The sequence below is a fragment of the Mastacembelus armatus genome, unplaced genomic scaffold (genome assembly GCF_900324485.2).
Source record: "Mastacembelus armatus unplaced genomic scaffold, fMasArm1.2, whole genome shotgun sequence".
In the NCBI taxonomy this organism is placed as follows: Eukaryota; Metazoa; Chordata; class Actinopteri; order Synbranchiformes; family Mastacembelidae; genus Mastacembelus; species Mastacembelus armatus.
Window position 1 is genome coordinate 623,453 of NW_022872919.1, and position 23,693 is coordinate 647,145.

Genomic DNA, 23,693 nt, shown 5'->3' on the forward strand with positions numbered 1-23,693 from the left:
AGTAGCTTAATGAGGAGACAGTTTGATTATTTCCAGGTGAGAGCTTCCAGTAAAATCTAAATAAAATCTGCACTACACATTATGCTCTTTCAGTTTTACTGGTAGATGTGCAATAGTCAGAAGTGTCAGTGTATTACAGCAGTGCAGAAGTAAGTAAAAGTAGAAAACCACATGGGTAAAAAAAAAAAAAAAGAAAAGGACTGAAATTATGTATTTGCGCTTCAGATCCTATTCCTTTGTCAAATCCCATCCTTGGGGAGTTATATAATGATAGATGTCATGAAGTGCTCACAGAGGGGAAGGGGTGGGTTTAGAGAAAACAACCTTTAAGCCATAGAGGTGTGTCCTCATTTCCTTTGACTCTGCCTTTTTACACTCTTTATATTTCCTTCTCCGTCTTACGGGCACTTAGTTCTGAGCAAAGATTACGACATTATAGAGAGTGAGAGAAATACAAAAGTGTAGTGTTTTAATAGATCTCTGATATTACCATAGCAACACGGAAAGGCTTTTTATGGCCTATGGAGGTCTACAGGAAGGTCCCATTAGAAAGAACTATATTCAAAAACTGAATTTCTGTCATAAAGAGCTTTTATATTTTCACTAATAATCATGCCTACAATGCTTTTTTCTCTACAACTTTATTTTACATGATGCTAGTGCATATATTCTGAAGCTCTGTTCTGTGTATATTTATGTTTAATTTGTTTTATTTTCATTAATAATGCATTTTTATTTGCACTGCTGACATCACTACCGCTACTGTTGCCCAGGGATCATTAAAATTTCATATAATCCTCTCTGATCTTGTAGTAGACAAGACGCAGCTATAATAGTATTGGAAAGCAGGTCTGGACTTATTTACACCAAACTTCGCTACAAGAGGTGGAATAAGTGTTTTCAACAAGTAACCCCAGCCTTCTGCTGCCTGACCTAAACAATATCGTTGTTGTAGGTTGAGAACAATCTGATCCAGACTTACACTGCACGTTGAGTTGGACCTGTGCCTCTCTGCGTTTGATGTTAAGGCCGTTGTACTGAGCTGTCTGGCACCGGTACGCCCCCATCATGTTCCGGCTGACGTTCTTCAGCTTTAAGCGGCCGTCAGGTGTCTCCACCGCGGACACTCCGGATGGCATTAGCAGGTCCCTTTCTGTCCTTGACCAGAGTATAGGTGGACGTGGTTTGCCGTCTACCACTAAGCACACCAGCTCAGCATTACCTCCCTCCCGCACACTAACCACCTGCCCTCCAGGTGGAACTGACAGCACAGGGGGAGAAACTGCAGGGAAGAATATGGAAAGGTTTGTTTACATACTTGTATATAAACTGAAATAAACAAAAGACTAGATTTTACTAGAAAGTAGGACTTGACAACAATAATACAAACTGTTAGTATAAAAGAAAACATCCTTACAGTTTTCATTACAATTGTTGTTTTACTATTGTGTAAATAGATGCATCCATGCTGACGTGCCCAAGACAAGCACAATGGAACAGAAAGAGTTTTAAACAAGTGAAAACTCTGTGAGTGAAACTGGGTAACAATAAAAATGTATGAAAGAAACTGGCACGTACATGGATGACAGTATTGGAAAGTCACAGTTTCAATGCAGCCTGAGAACATTAAAAATGGACAGTACAAACCAACTAAAGCCTGAGCCTTGTGCAAGGTATTTCCAAAATACCCGATCTCAAGCATTCCCCGCTGCCTTTTTAATTAACTGAGCTGTTGATGAAAAGCTATGACGCTTGACAAACTGATAAGTAATGTGAGGAAGCATTTCAGATGTGATGCCCTAGAAAAGCTGTGGCTAAAGGCACAGCTGTTTGCAACTTCCTAGTGTTAGTTTATCAAGGTAATTGTTCATTGTCATTGTTTTTTAGAATTGGCATTGGCTGCATTCAAATTAATAAAAGAAGTTATCTGCTAGTTCAATTTTCTGAAAAAGTGGTATTCTCATACTGTATCTCCTGTAATTAGCATGTATTACAGTATATACAGTATGAATAATGCATTACAAGAGTGTAAAGAGAGGACACAGTGAGGATGCCAGCAAGATGAAAGAGCAACAAATCAATAAATGCTGAAATACTTTTAAAAATCCATGTGAGGTTTTCCTAAAACAGCTTGACACTAACTGTGTGTTCAGGAGTGTATCATCCGCCAGAAGTATTTTTGTTTCTCCTGTTAGTGTGAGTTAGATACTTTGCTGCCACTGGCAAACACTTCATGGAAATTTGTCTCAGTCTAACAGAGATGTGAAGCAGAAAAGAAAAATAAAATCTCACCACTGTTCTGAGAGATGTTGACATCCACACGCAGCTCTGGGACCCTGCTGCCTGGGAAGTTTGCCACACAGGTGTAGGTAGCCAAGTCTCTGAACTTCATTTCTAGAATCTCCAAACTACTGGTGCCAGGTGCCATGTCTGGGTCACTGCGCAGCAAAATCAGGTTGTCCGAGTTGAACACAGGTGCGCCGTTCTTGTACCAGGTGTAGTTGACCTTGTCCTGTGGGCTAGCATCGACGTGGCACGACAGCTTGAGGTCCCGACCCATTTGGATTGTTTCACTGTCCTTGTTGGAGTCGGGTGTAATTTGGAAGGTCAGGTTGCTCATCGCTGTGTGGAGTGGTGACAGGGAGAAGAGGGTTAAATGTATGTTACGGTGAGTGACCACTTGTGGTGATGTATTAAAAACAATTGAGGGTTAGAGTTATTTAAAATATTGCCATTTAGAAATGACTAGTGTTAACTGAGATTATTAGAAAATATTGCAGTTTTCTAAATATTTTAAATTTATACTTTGCAAGCACATATTTATTCTGTGTATATCATGCCAGTACATCCATCCATCATCTATACCAACTTATTCCTAACCAAGGTGACAGGGATCTGCTGGAGCCTATCCCAGCTCTCTTTGGGTGAAAGGGTCACCAGTCATGCCAATACATTTTTTCTTAAAATTTGCTGAGAATACATTGAGATTAAATTTAAAATTGATAAAAGAAATTGCAAATAATTTTTAGGGGAGGTATCAAAAAGAAGAAGAAGTAATTGAGAAGAGTGAAAAAATGAAGAAAAGAGTGTAAGAAGCAATTCAAGAAGTTGATAGAGGCAGAGTAAGATGAGTGTGGGACACAGTGTGTGAGGCAAAAGGAGGGGGCAGCTTGACAAAAAGAAAGGAAAAGTAAAAGGAAGTTGAGGAAGAAAAAAGCAGAATAAAAGGAAGAAGCAAATTGTGAAGGAGGGAGAGACAAAAGGAGCCAGATACAGAACAAAATAACAGGGGGGATAAGGAGGAGGGGGGAAACAAAATCAAGGACAAAGAGTAACTCTCACACTGTCACATTTAATTTTCAGTTTCAAAGGCTGCGTTTCCCCCACAGATTTCCATGTTGAATACAGAACAGCTCTCTGTTTCCCCGCTAAGAGGAGAGAGAGGCGGCGAGCAGGAGAAGAGAGCTAGATTTAAACTCCTTTCGAGCTTGTTAACAAGATACTTGTGCGAAGTCATGGATATGAGCCAGTGACCATATGGTTAACACAATCCTGCAGCTTTACATGGTTAGTGTGGAGATGATGCCTTAATGTGTGTGTGATGTGGGAGCCTTGGGCTGTGTGTGTGTATTCATGTGCAGCTGTGTCACCTGCATACCTGCAGAGTTTTGTCTTAGTGTGTGTGTGTGTGTGTGTGTGTGTGTGTGTGTGTGTGTCGTTCACTGTCTTGCCACCTGTGCTGGTGTGACGATGCGTTCAGGCCCATTAAGCTAACAGGAGAAACCCATCCAGCATACGTTCTCTACAGTGTTAACTAACAGAAGAGACTGTCGCTAATTGCTTCCACTCCAGTCTAACTAATTGGAGTGAATAAAGATGATTAAAGGGCCTAAAAATAGGCAGAAGAGAGGGAGAATTGAAGGCTTCTGTTTTAATGGCAGGGGAGCTAGAAAAGAGCAATACTCAACCCGCCTATTCTGATGAGATACACATTAGCTCGCTGTAATGATGATTCAACTGTTCGTGTGTCACACACCATGCAAACACAGATACGCACACATGAATACACACATGCACACATTCATATATTAGAGCCAGTGCATGAAGCAAGGAATGGACAGGCAGCACATCTTTCATCCCCAGTGTGGGAAATAATTTCAGCAGTCATTACAGAATAAATAAATGAATCAAACCTAAATTATTGCCGGATGAGCACAGGATAATTATGACATGGTTGGACCAATCGTCTTGTACGCAAACCACTTACTTGGCAAATAATGCACATGCATACTGTACACGCTATCCATCTCAAAACACCCCACTTCACCAGTAACTCTCTCACCATATGTCCGTCTCTCCTCTGAGAACAAACACACACATGCCTTACTTACTCCTGACAATCAGATTGCTGCTTTTGTGAGCAGGGTTGCCCACATTGTTGACAGCCGTGCAGTTGTAGAAGCCTGCATCATCTGGGGTGATGGCTCGCAAAATCAGTGTTGCCCCTCGAACCTGGGCACTAAGGGGAAGGGGGCCGGGGTAATGTGACCAGGTCAGAGTGGGGGCGGGGAAACCTGCGATCACCTCACAGGTCAGGACCACATCCTGCCCAGGATCCACCACCACCGTGTCATTGACGGACAGCCGGATCATTGGGGGAGCTAAAGGGGAACAAAAAAAAAGGGAGGAAGAGAGTAGAGAGGATTACATGTGCAAATCACTTCCTCTGTGGCCACATGGGAACAGAACTAAATTGTTTGTCTTGTGCTTTGCAGCTGTTGTGCAGGGTTAGTGGTTGCAGACCTGTCATACCTAAATGCAAATACAGGTTCCACATAAAATGAAAGCGAGAATGGGAGTATGTTTTATCTTAATGTGTGTATTAATGCCCTGGTGTGTGCATATAAAACGCTCACTAATTTATTGAATATGAAGGTCTGCACTTTGCAAGCAACTTTATAAATTAGAGGTTTGACATTCTAGTATATAAATATCACAGCTACTGTAAAGATATTTACTTGGTAATCCAACTCAATCTTGGCTCAACTCAATTGATGGCCAAAGCAAAGACTGCGGTACTTTAAAACTGCGCATATGCTGGTTAAATACATCTCAAAAAGCACATACACTCAAAAGCACTTATGGATTTTCCAGAGAAGGTAGTTCCAGCTGTCCATAGAGAACTGCCACTTCAATGAGCAAACCCAAAGAAGAATAATTTTCTTCTGCCTGCAAATATGATGTAGTGTGTGGATATTTGATGTAGTATGTGGGTATGTGGTCGAGTGTACTTGTTTCTCACTGCGTATGTCTGTGAGCTATTGTGCATTTATGTGAAGATGCTTGAATTTCCATTCTTTTCTCATTGAATGCTAAATAAAAGGGATTTTGATTTGATAATCGGTAAAACCAAAGGTAATCCATGTCCCTCTTCCTCTGTTCTCATATCTTTCTGCATCCATTTGCTATGACTGACCTAACAGGAAAAGTACAGGATGACCCAAAATGCAGCTGCAGGCAGGAAAAAATCTTGCCAGACAGAGATCGATAGGACCCCAGCAGGTTCGAAATAAAAAAAAAGGGGGCAGAGCAGTGGGAGCGAGGGGCGCACACAGCTCATGATACAGTTCTGAAAAACTGACCAGGAATGAGAGCACTGAAGTGGGAGAGAGGGGAGGTGCAAAAAGAAATAAAAAGATATTAATCATCTAAGAGGAGGCACATCCACAGTGACAGTGAACTGATAACCACATGGGCTTGTACAGCGTGAACTCTCTCCACAACTGCAAACAAACAGTGGACATAAAAGGTAGAGATTATTTTGATAGTTTGATGCTTTAAATCAGGAACAGCTAATAAGGATGAGGCAGAGGAACACAGCCTGTTTTAGTCTACGTGACACAAATCCAATATAGTAAGTTAATGGTTCACAAACACGTCTGTCAGCAGGTAAATGTCATCGGTGGCTGTATATCGTTGCCAGTTGATGAGAGATGTGTGTGATTAGTTGTCTCAGCTCATCTCTGACAAATTACTTGTTAAATCGCAATTAATGAGTGGACTGATTGAGTACAGTATATTTAACAATGTTAAATTGGTCACATACTGTCATGCTAAAAGAACCATCCATCATTCCTCCACCCAACACAACAGAACTCAGACTCAAGGGCAAGATGAGATAAGATGAGATGATATAAGATAAGATAAGATAAGATAAGATAAGATAAAAGATGAGATGAGATGATATAAGATAAGATAAGATAAGATAAGATAAAAGATGAGATGAGATGAGATGAGATGATATAAGATAAGATAAGATAAGATAAGATAAGATAAAAGATGAGATGAGATGAGATGAGATGATATAAGATAAGATAAGATAAGATAAAAGATGAGATGAGATGAGATGATATAAGATAAGATAAGATAAGATAAAAGATGAGATGAGATGAGATGATATAAGATAAGATAAGATAAGATAAAAGATGAGATGAGATGAGATGAGATAAGATGAGATAAGATAAGATAAGATAAGATAAGATAAGATAAAAGATGAGATGAGATGAGATGAGAAAATAAAATAAAAGTTATTCAGGTAGTCTTGCAGTGAAAGTAATAAGCAGTAAGCAGTAGTCAGTAACAGTCCACTTCATGTTAAACTAGTGGTTGTCAAAAATATGACAAAAAAGGTGAAAAACAAGAATTTGTTGCCCCTTAAAAAAAAAAACAACACACACACACACAAAGCCAGCTGTTTGGAAATAAATAAATAAATAAAAATAAAAAAATTAAATTAACATGGTAGCACCCAGAAGGTTCTTTTTGTGTAGAGTTTGCATTTGCTCCTCTTATCTGTGTAGGTTGTCTAAAGCCAGATTTTTACTGTCACTGCATGGGAACGTATGTGTCTCTGTTCTGATACGGTTACGTGGCTCTTGCATTTATTCTTGTGTGAACATTAAGGTTCTGACCGGGAGGCTGAAACAAAGAACAGAGAACATAGAAGAAGTCAGGAAAAAGAAATCAAACAGTTTCTTTTTGAAAACAATGATCTGGCTGTTACCTCCCAGTTTTTGTAGTATTTGTCCAATACATCATAAAAACGTTTGTATTTTCTCATCTTGTCTGAAAGTCTGTCCTTTAGCTGTTCCAGACTGTCATCTGAACTCGCCTTCCACGTCCTAGCAGGAAGTTCAATCAGCCTATTTGCCTGCAGGATGCAGAGCTCCACGACACTTACCCACAAACCCCTTGCTGCATAGATACATATCAACGTGTAGTTAAGGAGAGGTATGAGTTAAACATAAGGTACTCCGAGTTCCTTCCTCAGTCTAAAAACATTGCAGGTTAGGTTTATCCTCTCGCCCAGCATCACCTGTGATTGGCTCCAGGCTACCTGTGCTGGGAACAGTTGTTTTATGTAATCCTAATATTTCCAGCAAATTACGGGTATATGTGCTGCTCTTTGTGGTAAATATTGTACCATTTTACATGGAGCAGCCCACGGATGGTATCTTGATTCCTATGCTATACTGTCTAGTTCAGTGTAAATTGCAGCACTTTTTAAAACATTGAAAATGCTCAAGATCACATAGGTGGCAATCCTCTTTGCAACATCTTGTAATAGGCTTTTGCATAACTTGCCACAGGGCATAAATGGGGTGACAGGAGGGTAACACTGAGAGAAATGAGCTTGTGACCAAAATGTCACCTGTTTAAGTCTGAGAGTACAAAAACCTTTTGGCGGAGTAAAATAAAAAGGTTTCCCCTGCCCCCATAAACTACAATAAAAACACCCTGGGACAAAGCAGTCAAGCCCCCGTTTCTCTACTGAAGCTGCAGTGACCTACTAACCTAACTAACCTCAGAGTTCTCTGGTACAAATGAATGTATGTGTATGCAACAGCGGTCACATAAATCATGCAGCAGGTGATTACTCTGTTAGAACAATATTTCTATTTTACAGATAAAATAAATGAAAATAACTCTGAGCTTTTTCGCACAGGTTTATTCCAGTTATTCTGCATGTTAATTCATTTGCATGATATATACTCCTTGTTTGGAGAATTTATCTCCTCTGGCACAAATACCGAAGACACACCACCAACTCATGTGCACCCACACACACATACACAGACACACACATACACACACACAACGAAGATCTCGAGCTGCAGAAAACACCTGTTTAATTTGCCAATGTGAATTCATTCCAATTTAGTAGATGAAGAAAGATGAAAGAGGCTTACACTCTAAACTCATTTAGATGCTTGTTGGAGATAAACTAACCTCAGAGTCAGAAACAGGTGAACCTGGACTAACTCAAGTAAAGTGTTATCTGCAGCAATATGTGTCGTTTGTCATCTGGGCCAGTCACCTCGTTCTAGCGTTACAGATGCTTTCAATATAGTGCCTGTGAACATAAAAGGGCCTTGACAATACTGTGCACTTCCATGCCATCTTTTATATTCTCACTACAGAACATGAAAAAAGAAAGTATTCAGCTGCAGAGTTGAAATCAGCCTTTTCACAGGTGACTCTAGAGATGGAACAAAATGAAACCCGTGTATGAGTGTGTCTCCTGACGAAGGTGAAGACCTGAGCATAATGGGCTGCAGCACAGGAAGCAGGTGCTGATCATTTGTGTATTTAAGAACCTGAACTATTTACCTCACTACCATCTTTTTAGCTTTTTTATTACGCTTATAAATGATCAATATGTGATTGAATGTTTGTCTTTGATAATACCGTAATACAACACATGCTCTGTGAGTGCATATCTAATGCAAAATCATTGTGCACAGCAGTGTAAAGTATAGGAACCCATTTTAACCAACATAAAGTGGAGTTATACATGAATATTTCTTTAAGATAAAATGCCAAGTGTGATCAAACTAATGCAAGGTCCGCATGGAAAAATCTAATAACTTATTGACATAACAGTGTTGTCGATATGTTAGTTCTTGTTCAATACTGACCCACAGATAGAGCATCCCTCGATGTTAATCACATGAACCTATAATTGTGTGCCAAGTTGTTAATATTTAGCCATTAAATTTAGTGACACATTCAACTCAGAGGTAGGAGAGAGTTAATCCTCTGTGAGAGACTCATCCCACAGAGTACAGGAAGCAATTCACTCCTCTAATAGACTTCATGCAGTGCATCCTCTCATCTAATCTCTTTTTTAACAGACTGCAATCACTGTAATGAAAAAGGTACACAGTGACAAACTAGTTTGCAGATGCATGTTTCCACTAATATAAGAATGTGCACACACCGACAACTTGTGCTCTCACATGGTTGACAAAACTCCCATGAAAAACCACACATACGCACACTAATGAGATATCTTTTTAGCTAACCTCAGTTGTGATGACTCTCAAGATGACAAGAAATTTCACTGGTGTAACAACTGCAATCAGCACATAAATAGCACTGTCCAGTCCCATTGAATCAAATCACAGCACCAGGAAAGTAAACCTCTGCAGGCCTAAAGAGATTTCTAAGTATTAAAGGATCAGGCCAGTGATTTTCTGTGGTTTTTTTTATTTATTTATTTATTTTGGAAAAATCCCATCCAGAGACTAAAACCAAAAATGAATTTTGTGTATTCAACGAAATATCTTTTAACCCAGAACCTGGTTTATCTTATTGGACTGTGCCATGTTTTTGAATTTACAAAAAAAATGTGAGGCCTTTCTTTTCCCAAACAACAGCAGTCACTTTTTGCATACCTCTGCCACTGTAAGAAGCTAGGGCAAAACATTAGCATGAAAAACTAGCAGGGTAATTTATTGTTATGGAGAAATATCTTAGCCTGCTCAGCAATGTACCTCACTACTGTGCTTTGAAAGCCTTTGGACAACATGGAGGTCTACGGCACAGCCCACTAAGCATGTCAAGTAGGTTGATATCGACTTCAGGTAAATGCTAGGATATGTTTTCCCCAGTCTTGTGTCTTTTATGATGTTTTATGTGATGCAAAAAAAAAAAAAAAAAAAACGAGGAGGGACTGAGGCCACGGGAGCAGAGGAGAAAACATTTGGACACTTGACCAGCAGGAATTAATGGAAAACCACCAGATTCACCATGGAAACGAAGATCCATCAATCTAGCTGGGAACTGAACAGCTGTGTTGTAATTGAATGCAGGCTTGATGGCAGGCAGACAGCTATCTGAAAGAAGCACTGGTGTGTTTATTTCATTATAATGTCTTTCTGCTTTTTCTGTCTTTGGAGCACATGGATTATCAGGCTGGTTTGGTTGTTATCACACACCATTACATGATCCATACCACCACACACACGCTTTTATTTTCTGCTATTTAAAGGCTCTAGCACTAATTTTCACAACAAATAAACAACCAAATAAATTAAATATGCAATCCCAAGAATAGAACAGGGCAAAAGTAGAGAGAGAAAGCCTGGAAACAGGGAAAAAGAAGCAAGGAGGGGACTGAGGATTTGAGAATTATAGCTTCAATTTCCTGAGGATGTGTGGGTGACGGTAAAGGTGGGATCAGCCAGTGCTCTTCCCAAAGTAATGGGATTTATGTGCAGCATAGCGGTTTACAACCAGGTAACAAATGCCTCCCTCTCCCTCTGTTCCTCCTCTCTGTCAGTTTGTCACTTCTGTATTTTCAATATCTGTCTTTTTACTTTCCCTTGACTGTCTCTCTCTATACCTGCTTATCATTCTTCCTTCTTTTTGCATTTTTTGTTCACTTTCAGTAACTTGTTTCTGCTCTCACTATCGTGCTGTATCATCTGTTTCAGAATGAATTTTCTATGAGCTGAAGGTAGAGGGGTTATTGGGGGAAAGCAGCTGGAAATAAAGGCTTAGGGGTTTAAAAAGACGTGTCCAGCTGAAGTGATGTGGTGGCAGGTTGGCCTACGGGTTTGACTTGTAATCTGGATGTGGAGATAAGAATGGTCGGTGGAATTAGAATATCCTATGGCCGCCAAAAACCTTGATTGGGCTTGCAGCCTAAACACATTTTTTATTGAGTGTATGTGCAAGTGAAATGGTACCCTTCTGGATTGCAGTATGCAATAAATGTCAGTCAGCTTGTGTGGTGAAACATGGTGTTATGCTGCTACTGATGGAGCTGTCTAATGATGGACTCTACCTGTCACCTGTAAAACATGCCTGCACGAAGTAATTTAAAATTTTCCAGTTTTATATTTAATATTGATAAAGTGATCTCGTTGTGTGTAAATACTACTGACTGGTTATAGCCTGGTGGTTCACTTTATTCATTATTGGTGTGGTTTTATGTTAGGCTGTATAATGAGTAATTTGCTTTATTAGGTAACTTAAGGGACACTGTATGGAGGTTACTATTTTATCTCACTGATAGGAGAAGTATGCAAAGCTTTAATCTTTCAGTGAGTGTTTTATTGTTTTCTATCTGCTTTGCTGTACACCATCTATAAGAGACAGAAACATCAAATAGCCTCTGTGGTTTGTATGTATCTGAAACGTATCAGTAAGGACATGTGTCACACTTCCTTTAAGAAAAAGTGGGTAATGACTCCATGAAATAAAAAAACAAACCAAACTGTAAAAATAAGCAAAAGGAAAACAAAGTTGGAAAAGTAATATATCAAAAACTGAAAGTGAGTATGGAGAAAGGAAAATCCAGGAGTGTGCAGAAGAAGAAAGTGTGTGTGGACGCGTGTGTATTGTTTGCTCTTTGCACTTGTTATTGAGCCATCAGCATCTGCAAATCTGTGTGCACTCTCATAGTGCCAGTGTATGTTGTGTTGGATATTGATGTACATATGTGCATATCACAGACCTTTAAAGGACCTGCAGGCAAATGTTGCAGCTGAAAATACATCACAACAGCACAAAAGAAACCACAGACCTGCTCTGTTATGTCACACAAGTGTTTGATCGGTGAACTACAGTACATAAACTATAAAAACCATCAGTGTGATAACAGTATTTTTACTAAAATATTTATAATCTGAAGCCAGGACAGGACTGCATTAGAAGTTAAAGATGCAGTGACCAAATGATGTGGCCCAGCGAAACTGCTCAGTGATCAATAACTGTGACATGTTTCCAGTGCCGGACAACCCTAACCCTTAACCCTAACCCTTAACCCTAACTCGGACATGCTGAGTGCAGGTGTGTGTAACTAAGCTGAGCTCATTGCTAAAAACACGATGCATTATCATTCAAAATTCTTTTGATAATCAAAACTATATGTTTGAAAAGTGGAAAGGTCAAATGCAAACTGCACACAAACTGAGCTGTATGCAATCACTTTACAAAAAATAATTGAAGTAGCCTCACAGGAAAATTGATTCTTGCTAGTGCTGTGACTGTACATACCCACCCTGACTGGACTGAATTTGGGACCAATGGAGAAATGTCAGCGTCAATGTCATGTTTATAAACTGAAGAGTGAAATTCATGTGAGAGGCTTTTTATCCTGCATGTCCTGTTGCTGCACATCTACCAACCAAACAACAGCCTTAAATGAGTCTAGTGTTATAAATCATCTGCTTTTCTCTTGTCTCTGACTTTTCTTTCATTAGTCTTTCTTCTGATTCGCTCCCAGATGTCGATCATAGCTGTGTTTAAAACTGACTGCACAGACACAATACATTGTCCTGCCACAGAGGTTTCACAGTACCAGGGGTTACTGCCCATTGCTCTTGAACTTTTCAAAGAAAATTCATACACAACAGGATTTGCCACCATATACAGTATATTCCACATTATATAACTCACATTACTGTGAAGGTACACCGTAGTAAGAGTTACAGGGATCAGTAAAAGCCTAAATCAACTTGCCCAAACTTTAGAGTTACTGGATGGCCTGTAACTCATGAGCTTTAAATCACTGTGTGTGTGCGTGTGTGAGTTCTTATGTTCATATTAACAGATTACATGAAAACAATCTGATCAACTACTTTGACACCAAAGTCAGAGAGTCAGCAAATTGTTTACCTAAACCTAACAGTCATGTGGTAACTCCAAAAATACTGCTTTTCTTTCACTCTTTTACTTTTTTCCCTGTATTATTTCACTACAATGATATTACACATCTATCTACTGTCTGGGCTGTTTTATGAGTATAGTCTAAAAACTAGACCCGAGCAGGAGCCCATTACTATGCGCTACTAAAAAAATAGATCAATAATTCACCTTATGGTAAAAGTTATTAGTTTCAAATGAAATAAAAAATAAAGTATTGGCACGTCTTCTTTCTGTATGTTCAGTAGTAAAACTTGCAAGATGTCAGAAAATATTCAGCGGTAGTTTGTGAGTGAAGCATGGCATCACAGCTGACTGGTTCATTTGTGACTTCTCCAGATTTATTTCCTGAAGCTCATTTTCCTGCAGCTTTTAAACAAACATTTGACAAACTGAAACACTGACATTCATTTACCCTGGACGTCAGTCTCATTCAGTCTAGTGTTTGGCTCCATCCTTGTTCCGTTACCCCCTCCAGCCTTTTCTCCACTATTTTAAATAACATGACAAGCTCCAGAGCAAAGCCCCCGTGTTCTTTTTTTTATGAGAAGCAGGGGAAGAGGATTTGGGCGCCGTCAGCAGTTACCGGAGGGCAGAAGCCCCATACTGACAACCCAGACTGGGATTATGATATAAAAATCAATCAGTCTCTGCGGTGAATCAGTGGTGATGGCGTGACCTAGTTGGACGAATCTAATCTAGGCAGCGACTGATGCCACAAGGACAAAAAGGAGCTCTGTGGGGAATATTGAAATACAATCATTAGATAAACATTAGAGGGTAAAAACAAAGCAGCTACTCACTGTTTTTCTCTTTACAATCTCTCAACCTCTATGTCCATCCGTCTGTTTCTCTCTGTTTCAGCCTTTCCTCTCTGTGTCCTCTTCATTTTATCTGTTCTGTATCGCTTGTAATTTTCTTTTCACTGTCCCCATTTTCTCCGTCACTCGTCATTTGAGTGTTACTTTGGGTCTTAAAGTGTAGAGCTGGATTTCCTGAGATAACATCATTATGTTTATTCTTGCCTGAAAATGGTTATACTATCAGAATTTGTTTAAATTCATAGCCCTGTGTTATCCTGTATTATCCTGTATTCCCACTCTGCCTCTTTATCTTTCTATTGCCTTCATTGTCTCTGTGGCGCAGCTGAAATATGCTGTGTGATTTTTGTTGCTCCAGGTGTAAAATCTTACACCGTGTTTGTTGTGTTATTGATACAGAACTTTACAAATAAATATTAAGTTTGAATCATTATAATATTTTAATTGATTTATAACATTTAATCCTACACAGAATATATCCCTGGACAGTAGTACACACACATACATACACACACACACACACACACAACTCTAAGCAGTGTGTTTTCAGTCACTCTGTGAGGCTGTGAGGTCCAGACAGACTGGGTATTTTGGCAACTCTCAGAGCCCTTATGCCAGCACCAGGCAGGCACTTACAGTAATGTTGTGGTCGCTCTGTAAGTGTGTGTGTGTGTGTGTGTGTGTGTGTGTGTGTGTGTTGACTGAGCCGCAGGGATACGATCGATCTCAGCCATGGGTGTCCAGGAGGGGAAGAGAAGGAGGCGGCTCATGAACAGCAGCATTAAGACTGTTTTCCTACCTGCTGATTTTGAACTGTGCTTGTGAATTTTGTGACTATTTTATAAAACAACATGTAAAAATTTAAGATAAGTTAGAACTAATGCATTGATCCAACAGCCAGTTTCTCAAAATGAGGTCCCAGTGGTCACACTTGTTGGGTATTATTTCAATATATAGATACATTCATAAAATCATTCATGTAAATTTACTTGGTTAAATGGAGGAAGAACAAAGTAAAATATTTCCCTGTAGTGAAATAAAACTATAAATCAGCAGTGAAGGAAAATACTTTAATAAAGTACAAGTACCTCAATTTTTTACTAATGTACTTACCTACGTTCCACCAGTTAATTTATATATGATCTTTTTATGCAGCTCAAAGACCAAATTTTCAAACTGCAGCACTTAATGAAGAACATTAACATTATACTGCAGCAGTGTGGTCATTCTTTTTCTGCTTTCTTTCCTTCTCTGTTCAGGGATATTAGATACCAAAGGAACTGTTTTTACATTTTTACATTTTAGAACACCTACTTCTTCACTTCAGCCAAACAAGGTAATTTCCACTTCAGCATGCTTTTTACACTCTTCAGCTTTTTTTTTTGTCTGTTCTTTAGACAGATTGAACCAACAAGATCTAATATGTTCATTTATAGCGTGTTAATTAGCGAGCTTGGGAGGGGGTGGACTTGGATCAGACCGTGGCAACGGTTTCCTCTGTTTTCAGTCTTTGTGCTAAGTTAAGCTAACTGTCTGCTGCCATCAAATTTAAATCTAACCCAGAGACCTATGAGTGGTATCAATCTGTCTGCAAAACAGTGTATTTCCCAAAATGTTGAATTATTGCTTGAAGAAAAAAATGACTCTTTCATTTTTATTACCAGACAAGAATAAGATTTTAAATAAAGTTGTGCTTTACTCATGAGCCTGTTCTTCTAACCTATAACTCCCTTTAAGTTAATGCAATCATTACTCTGCTGTTTCAACATTGTCAGTGACTATTTATTCAGGCCCTCTGACTAAGAGGAAGACAGGATTAAGACAAGGAGCCCTGAACAGGCTTCTTATCTTCAAATGACACTTGAGCAAGTAGAAAACAAATGGAGCTCTCTTGCTTTATAGGAAGAATGTTTCAGACCTTCACATTAAATATGCTGAAGAGAATTATATATAAATGACAGTAGATTTAAAACCACTTGATAGAATATAAAATGTGAAATAGCACAGCTGTCTTGCAACGGGCTTAGTATTTGGATAAGAAGAAAAACAGAGAAGAAGAAAAAGAAACAAACACAATAGAGAAGAACTTGAATGAGGCTTTCCCCTGTGGAGTCTGGCTGTACCAAACCTGACAGGCTTGTGAGAGACAACAATGTTGTCGTAAGTGAGAGCTGCAGAGAGGCAGTGGCGTGGAGATGGACGGAGCGCTGTAGAGTGAATTGGAGATAACAGGGTATGTGACAACTGAATTACAGCTGACGGTGCTGAGACGAGCTCTCAGCAACAGGAAAAACAAGACAGATAGACAACATGGCACACTGGGAGGCAGATGAGAAGAGCAAATTTGAGTGGAAAGTCAAAGGGCAAAGCAAAAACCTACAGAAACAAGGGAGATTAGAAAGAGGGAGATTAAAGGAAGTGAAAATGAGAGGATGAAAGGAAAATTGTACAAGTAAAGATGGGAGAGAACAGTGGACACGCTGATGAAAGAATCAAAGAAGGGGAAGACGGCACAAAAGTCAAAGCTGTTTTTTTTTTTTTTTGGTGCATGTTTTCTGTTATAGTTTGAAAGTCTTGGACTTCCGGTTTATGGACTTTTATTTTGTGTCTGATTCCTGTTTTCTCCTGTATTGATCTTAGGTAGCTTTGTGTTTCATTAGGTAAATTACTGTGTTTAATTAGTCTTTTGTTCTGAGTCTGTTTATATGTCCCGTTTTCCTTTGTTCAGCGTTGGAGCATTAGTTGTCGTTGATCTAGTTGTAGTTGATCTACTTGTAGTTGATCTAGTTGTAGCTGATCTAGTTGTAGTTGATCTAGTTGTAGTTGATCTAGTTGTAGTTGCAGTGAATATTTTTCATGTATGTTTGAGAAGAGATGGTTTTTATTTTACGCCGAGTGTCAGAGTTTATCTTTGCCTGTCCTGCCCGCTGAGGGTCGGAGATTATGTTGCATCTGCCTGAAGAGTTCAAATAAAACCTGTTTCGTGTCCTGCATTTGGGTCCTACCTTCCTTCATCCTGCATCGCACCCCAGCCACGTAACAGTTTTCTATGTGTTTTGAAAAAACAATCAACATAAACAACTTACTGGTTTGGTTGGTGAGCCTGAAGGTCACTGACTTATCTTCAATGTTACACACATTGCGGACGGACACCTGGCAGGTGTAATCAGCAAAGTCCTTAGGTCTTAGGTTTTTCAGCTTCAGCACCTTGGTCTCACCCTACATGGGACAAAACACACATCATGCTACAACTCCACATCCTTAAAACTAAAACAGAAATATATTTTAGATTTTAATCTACACATTGTCACTACAGCACATCCCTAAATAGGAATATGTAGGTATAGTTAATGGCTGAATGGATAGATCATTGTCACTACATGACTCTACCACTACAACGTGGTAAAATCGGTGAGATTTGGGGTGAATGCAGAGCAAAATTAAACAATGAAGACTGGACACCTTTACGCTTCAATAACATCCTCAGAAAAATGGTGGCGTTATCTTCACAGCACACGAGCTCACTGTTTTTTTTTTTTTTTGTGTTTTCTAATGTAATCTTGCTTAACTCACTTCAGTTTTTGATGAGCTGCAGTGGGATAAACAGGCTCACACACACACAAACACACACACACTGCGCTTGTATATCTGACATGCCCTCATTATGAACTGAAGCATCTCAGATCTGTATACGGAGCAATATGAAGATTGAAAATTCAAATGGCTTTTGCATGAGACCATCAGGAAAATGAAACTGATCTGATTGTTAGTGTAAAAATAAAAGCTGGATCCATCCATCACGTCCCTGCCTGTAGATGAAACTAAGTCTACTACTATCTCAGTAGCTTGGTGGACACAGTCCCACATCTCTTTCGACATCACCGGCAGTGTAATTTTCTGTCACTAAAACTGTGTAAAGCTCCATCTTGTTTCTTTAGTCATTTAATGGTCATCAAGACTGAGCATGTTTGTAGCCTTAGCTATGCAGTGTGTTTCTGTTCGTCATTATATCCTGGATATTTGAACAACCTATAGCCCCCTGCCCCTCAGGCCTTGAAAGTAATAGTAGATTACTAATGAGGATTTAACTGAACATGCTGACAACTGCAGCTTATGTCAGAGCAGATAAACACACTACGTCACCCTGGCTTACACTTTTTCACCCTCCAAACTCTTTAACTGCTGAGTACAGGAGCTGCCCCCTCTGCTATGGGGTTTGCCCCCCAGCTGATCCCTCCACCCCAGATCCAGAACAGTGGCTCTCGACTAACGTGGCTTGGACACCCATGGTGTGTGAGGACCCATGTATACTGCCTTCTTATGCCACCCTAACCCCTAACCCCTTTGCCCCCACATGTACACTGGTCTTACAAATTTGAGAGCAGTGGAGGAGACCTTTGGTGGGGGGGGGGATTCACTGAGGCACCACTTGAAGAGAAAAGCAAAGTGTGAACACACACCAGCTAGTGTGTCCGTGCACATGGTCAAACGCACCTGAGTGTAAAGCGGTTCGTAGATGTCCACTCCATTGTCTTTGCTCTGCTCAATGAGCGTACTCCCACGTTTCCAAATGAATCGCGCCGGAGGGTTGGAGTTGACGGTGCAGCGCAGGAAAACCGTCTTTTCCTGGTAATAACTGCCCCGCACATCACTAATGGTCTGGTGCACCGTCAGAACTGGTGTGTCAAGGTCTGCAAAACACAACAAAGGAACAAAAAGGAAGCATGAAGACTCACAAATAGCTGCAGGGGATTATTATTGCTTATTGTTTATTAGGGTCTAATTAAGCTACATCCAGAATTTCCCACACAGACCTTCAAAGTACAGCTCTAAAAAAGCACAAATACTTCAGAGTATGTATAGTTAAAACAGCCTTTATTTTTTTATGATGTCGCCTTTTCTGTGCCAAACAGTGGCAATATTACGTGTGACAGAGATGGGATTTGGTAACTGGGACACAATTGTAAATAAGGGCAAACAAGCACTGTTTGTTGGATGAATTGCCCACACACACTGACCAAAACCATCCAAACAGCTGCCTATTTATCATAGCTTCTAACGAGCACAAACATCCAAACAATTTGTGTGTTATGCCATTTCCCTCTATAGCTGCGGCTCTCACACAAACTACATGTATATATTTTTTCTGTCATTTTCTCTCTTCTCCCCTACTTGCCTCGTTTCCCTGTGCATTTCCTTCATAGGGGTGTCATCTCCCTTTTCCTCCAGTGGATAGGATTTCAGCTGCTGTCACAAGCTTGGAGGCTGCTCTCTCCTGGTTTCTGCCATCTCTCCAAAGCTCACTGCCACTTTTACTCCTCATCACCATGCCTGCCTCTCTATCCCCTCCTCGCTCCTTGCCTCTATCTCTTTCAGAGCAGAGTTGTGTGTATATATGTGTGTGTAATCCTGATTCTTTGCAGCCTAATTGGAATGTTGCAGACTTCAAACATTTGGGAAACAATTTCCGCCAACACCAGGATAACCTTTTCATTTTACTTCTCTCCTTCTTACATCCTCTCTTCTCCTCATTGCTTCTCACCCTCATCTCCTTTCTCCTGCGCCAACCCACGTCACCTGCTATACACTTACCAAGAAGGTATGCTACAGGCTATAGAGAAAAAATGAGATGTGAGTGTAGCTACTATGTTTCTTGAGGCTGCCAGATGTGGATGTAGCACGACCCATGTGATGGAGGAAGGAGGGGAGTCATGTCTTTTTATTGTAAGTTGAGTTTCAAGAGAAACAATGTGTGGATAAGGATGCTTGATGTTTGGGTGTGCTGTTGAAAAGGGCACAGCCGTCACACAAGGGTTGTATCACACACACACACACACACACACACACAATCACATGCATGCACACACACACAGAGACAGACACACATCTGGAGCGACATCACAGTGCGTGCAGCCTTAGCAGAGTGTCGGAGCACTTCTGTGGTTTGAATGTCAGTGCTATGGGACAGACAGGCACATAAACACACAGAGGAAACTTGAACTTGCTCAGGTGGCTCCAAACAAACCCAGCATTGCATGAGACTAGAACTTCTTTTTCAAATGAAAAGTGAGTCACAGAGTCATGGAAAGATTCTTACAAAATGTTAGGATCCAGTAGAAGTACCTCTCGTGCGTTAACGTTGTATGAGCACAACAGTCGGCAAATCTCGTGTGAATGTCATGGGAAAGAAGTACGAGTCACAATGGATACGGCACTGAAACTGTATTTGAGCACTTGTGACTACAGAACTTTTATCAAATCACCTTCTGAAAATAAGAAAAATAAAAGCAGATCTTGAAAAAATTTAACTCCATATCTCTATGTTCTTTCTATGAGTCATCTTACTTTGTACTGTATGTTGTACAGAAAAAGACATATTATCAAGTTAGTCTGCCAATATAAGTCTATTTGATAGACAGTCATGTTCGCCAGAGGATGAGCCTCGGCTTTTCCTCTAGTGCCACCAATCACAATTTTTACTTGCTCTGTGAAATATCTCAGTAGCCACAGGACAGACTGGGAGAAATGAGATGATTCCTCAAGTGATAAATCCTCGGATATCACCGGTGATCCCCCGACTTTTCATCTAGTGTCACCATTGGGTCCAAATTCCAGCTCATACATCCCAATAACAGCAGGACTAGTGAGTGATGTACAGCCTTCAGTATACTTTGTGTTTATTACTAATTATCAAAAACTAACAAAATGTACCAACGAGAACAGCAACAATAATTATCTATGCATCCAGCAGTATAATAATCCAAATTTGAGCTTCACCTACTGTGTCTGATCTGGCTAAGCCGCTTGCTCTAATGCAGTGATGGACTTTTGTGTAACTCTTATTTTATCACTGATTCAGTGTTGTGCTCTGTGAAGTGCACGTCTATTTCCATTTCTTTTCAACTCTCTGCGGCCACCATCATTTATGAATCGACAGCCCACAGATTGGGACAAAGGCTCAGTAGGAAACTAGACAGAGATGTACCACTAGTGTTTCTAAAAGCCTCTGACAGCAACAGGCCTTCAAGCCTGGGCAGCTATCAAAGGTATCTGCCTCTTGGTTCTGCCACGTGTGCATGTGTGTGAAAGAGATCTAGCAAAAGCACCTCTGAATACTTGAGTTTGTGAATATGTGAGTTTGTGACTGGCACAGGATTTATGATTTTCACAGATCATTTGCAGCACAGGGGGAATCCTAGCTGACTAATGCCCTGGTAGTGTATGTGTGTGTGTGTGTGTGTGTGTGTCAAATAGTGAGCGTGACTATTTGCTGTCATTCTGTCTGTTTCATGACACCATGGTTGAATGTGGAGAAAGTGGAAAGTGGCAGATTGACACAAACAGAAGCAGATAGAGACAGGTCAGTTCTCAAGATCATCACACAGCTTTAAATGGACAAACAGTGTAGAGTCACTAACAAGTCAACATATGCTCCTGTGCAGCCAAGAGGACTCTGACTGTATGGGTAGCATGCAGTGCCCAAATACTGCATGTATAATGTGGAGTATTTACATTTTATTTGCAAACATTGACCAGCTTTTAATGATATTTTGAAGAGAAGAAAAAAAAAAGAGGAAAGTCACATTCCAGTATCAGCATGGTGGATTTTTGTAGCACAAAGAAGAAAACAAAACTAAACCAACATCCCATGAGAACTCAAATAAAATGTCCCTGCAAAAATCAGTTACTGAGGTCATGGATAAAATGATGACAATCCTTTTTTTCCACATGACAGTGGTGTTAAAACCTTTAAAATCCCAACTCCCAGGTGAGACCAAGTTTACTCAGTTTGGTCTCTTAAGTAAATGGAGACACAATATGAAAGTGCAAGCAAACAGAAATACAATATGAAACTTTAATGAAGCTTCTGATTTCCCCAAAGCCCTGTCTTTGCCCTCAGCTTAGATCAATTGTGCTGCACTGGTTTTATTAGCCAGGGTTTTTAATGTACATCTACACACCAAATTTTAAGCCGCACAGGACATCTGATATTGTTTTCTGCATAGACACCACACTATGGTGCTGTCAAAAAGACATTTTACTGCAGCTCTCTTGTAGAGTTTGGTCCATAGCTGGGACAAATTCACTCACAATGACATACCTTTTCTAAAGTTAATAAAAAAACTTCTGAACTTCTAGAGTCTCACCATCCCGTAGTAAATCAGAAGATCTAATCATTTCTAATTTATCTCTGTCCTCCAAGACATGTTAGAAATCATATCCTGTTTTAAAAATTGCTATTTTGAGGTATTGATGGGACTGAATTGAACCAAATCCTGTTTTTACATTCTTAAATTATCAGTAAATGAAAATATGGCTTGTACAAATACAATAAAATTTATTAAATACATGCGAAATCTTGGTAATATGAAAACAACACAAATTACTAGCCGGGGCCTGTATTCTCATGTACTATTGAATTAAAATTTCATAAAATGTATTTGATTTATACAGATTTTTGTCATTTGGGCATTTCTGCTTTATTGTACAGTTCTCTGTACTGGGAAGGATTGAAATGTCAAAGGACATAAATAATACTGTAATAAAAATCAAAGACAACACAGAAATCCCACACTGGTTTTAAAGCAATAAGGTTATAGTTATGGTATTCACTGTAGCTGCTTTAGCTACCTGTATCCTTGGACAATATTTTTAACATGAACACAGGCAGCTGTTGAAAATAGAAAAACTAAAGTCTATAAAAACTGGCCCTTGATTTGTGCCCCTCCGTTTGCTGCCATTATAGCTTTGTAACATTTACCTGATGGCCATCACCTCAGTTAAAACCACACCATATGAACACATGTTACTCCATTTACATTCTGTTGCTATAGAAAATAAGAAAAAAGCAAACCTCTAGCAAACTGCCTTATCTGGTTGACACAAATTAATTCAAGAAGAGCAATTCAGCACTTCATATGGTGCTCCATCCTGACAGACAATCAGATCAATGAAATCCCATTATCATTAGAAAGAAAAAAAAAAACTTTTTTCTATTTGCATCTGAATTATATTAAAAAGTAGTTCAGGAGGCTTCGTCATGCACCAACACGTGCTTCAATATTGCATGAGTATTCCTTGAAGGTTTAGACAAAGTGCAATTTTAGTCAGGTATTCCAATTATGTTTGCTCTTGAAAATGATTTCAATACAAATTTCAGAGTAAACTAACCAAAAAGAAGCACTCCTGTACAGTCTGCTTGCTTATTATCTGAGGAATCAGATGATTTGGATTGTGATCAGAATCCCAAATTTTTCATATCTAGAGCATGACAACAAAAACACTGTTCTCATCCAGACCTTAAGAGATGATCTTCTGCATTTTGAAAGTGTTTTATGCCCTTTTCCAAATCCCTGCACAAAAGATGAAGCATTGCGTGACAATGACGGGCAATGAAAAACCACAGACATATATGTCCAAGGTATATCTTGTATGTATGTATCTACATGACATTATTTCTTCATGGTGAAACCTACAAAATCTCTCCAACACAGACAGAGCAACCATGGCAGAAGCAATCCATCTAAGTGTTCAGGGTTGACTGAGTGTGTTTTTGTAACAAGTTGACCTCTGCTACGTGCTTTCCCCTGTAGGAGGACACCCTGGGCTCCAAATCCTCTTTGATTTCCAATAACATGTCCTGTACTCTAATAGCAATAGAAGTAGCTGACCATTAGGGGACCAAAGAGAAGATGACAGGTTAAATTGAGTGTGAGCGTGCGATGGAGGGGAATAAGGTGTGGTGTGATGAGTGTGTGTGGTGTGCTGCATATGTGTGGGCAGCTGGGTGAAGGGATGTGATTGTGTGAGTAACAATACCTCTCTGGTGTACAACATAGAACAGCAAGTGTATAATCTCCAATAAACAGAAATGTAATC

At 39.7% G+C, this 23,693-nt stretch overlaps 1 protein-coding gene across 3 annotated transcripts in view; it reads right to left on the bottom strand.

Moving 5' to 3' along the window:
* mdga1 (MAM domain containing glycosylphosphatidylinositol anchor 1) overlaps positions 1 to 23,693 on the bottom strand; it is a 151,947-nt gene that overhangs the window by 38,489 nt on the left and 89,765 nt on the right. For all 3 annotated transcript variants that reach the window (XM_026291688.1, XM_026291687.1, XM_026291689.1), the window contains 5 exons: positions 18,309 to 18,505; positions 16,901 to 17,033; positions 4,392 to 4,661; positions 2,293 to 2,622; positions 983 to 1,282 (listed from right to left, as the gene is read on the bottom strand). In XM_026291688.1, the coding sequence (XP_026147473.1) occupies positions 983 to 1,282; positions 2,293 to 2,622; positions 4,392 to 4,661; positions 16,901 to 17,033; positions 18,309 to 18,505 (1,230 nt within the window). The remainder of the gene's footprint in view (positions 1 to 982; positions 1,283 to 2,292; positions 2,623 to 4,391; positions 4,662 to 16,900; positions 17,034 to 18,308; positions 18,506 to 23,693) is intronic.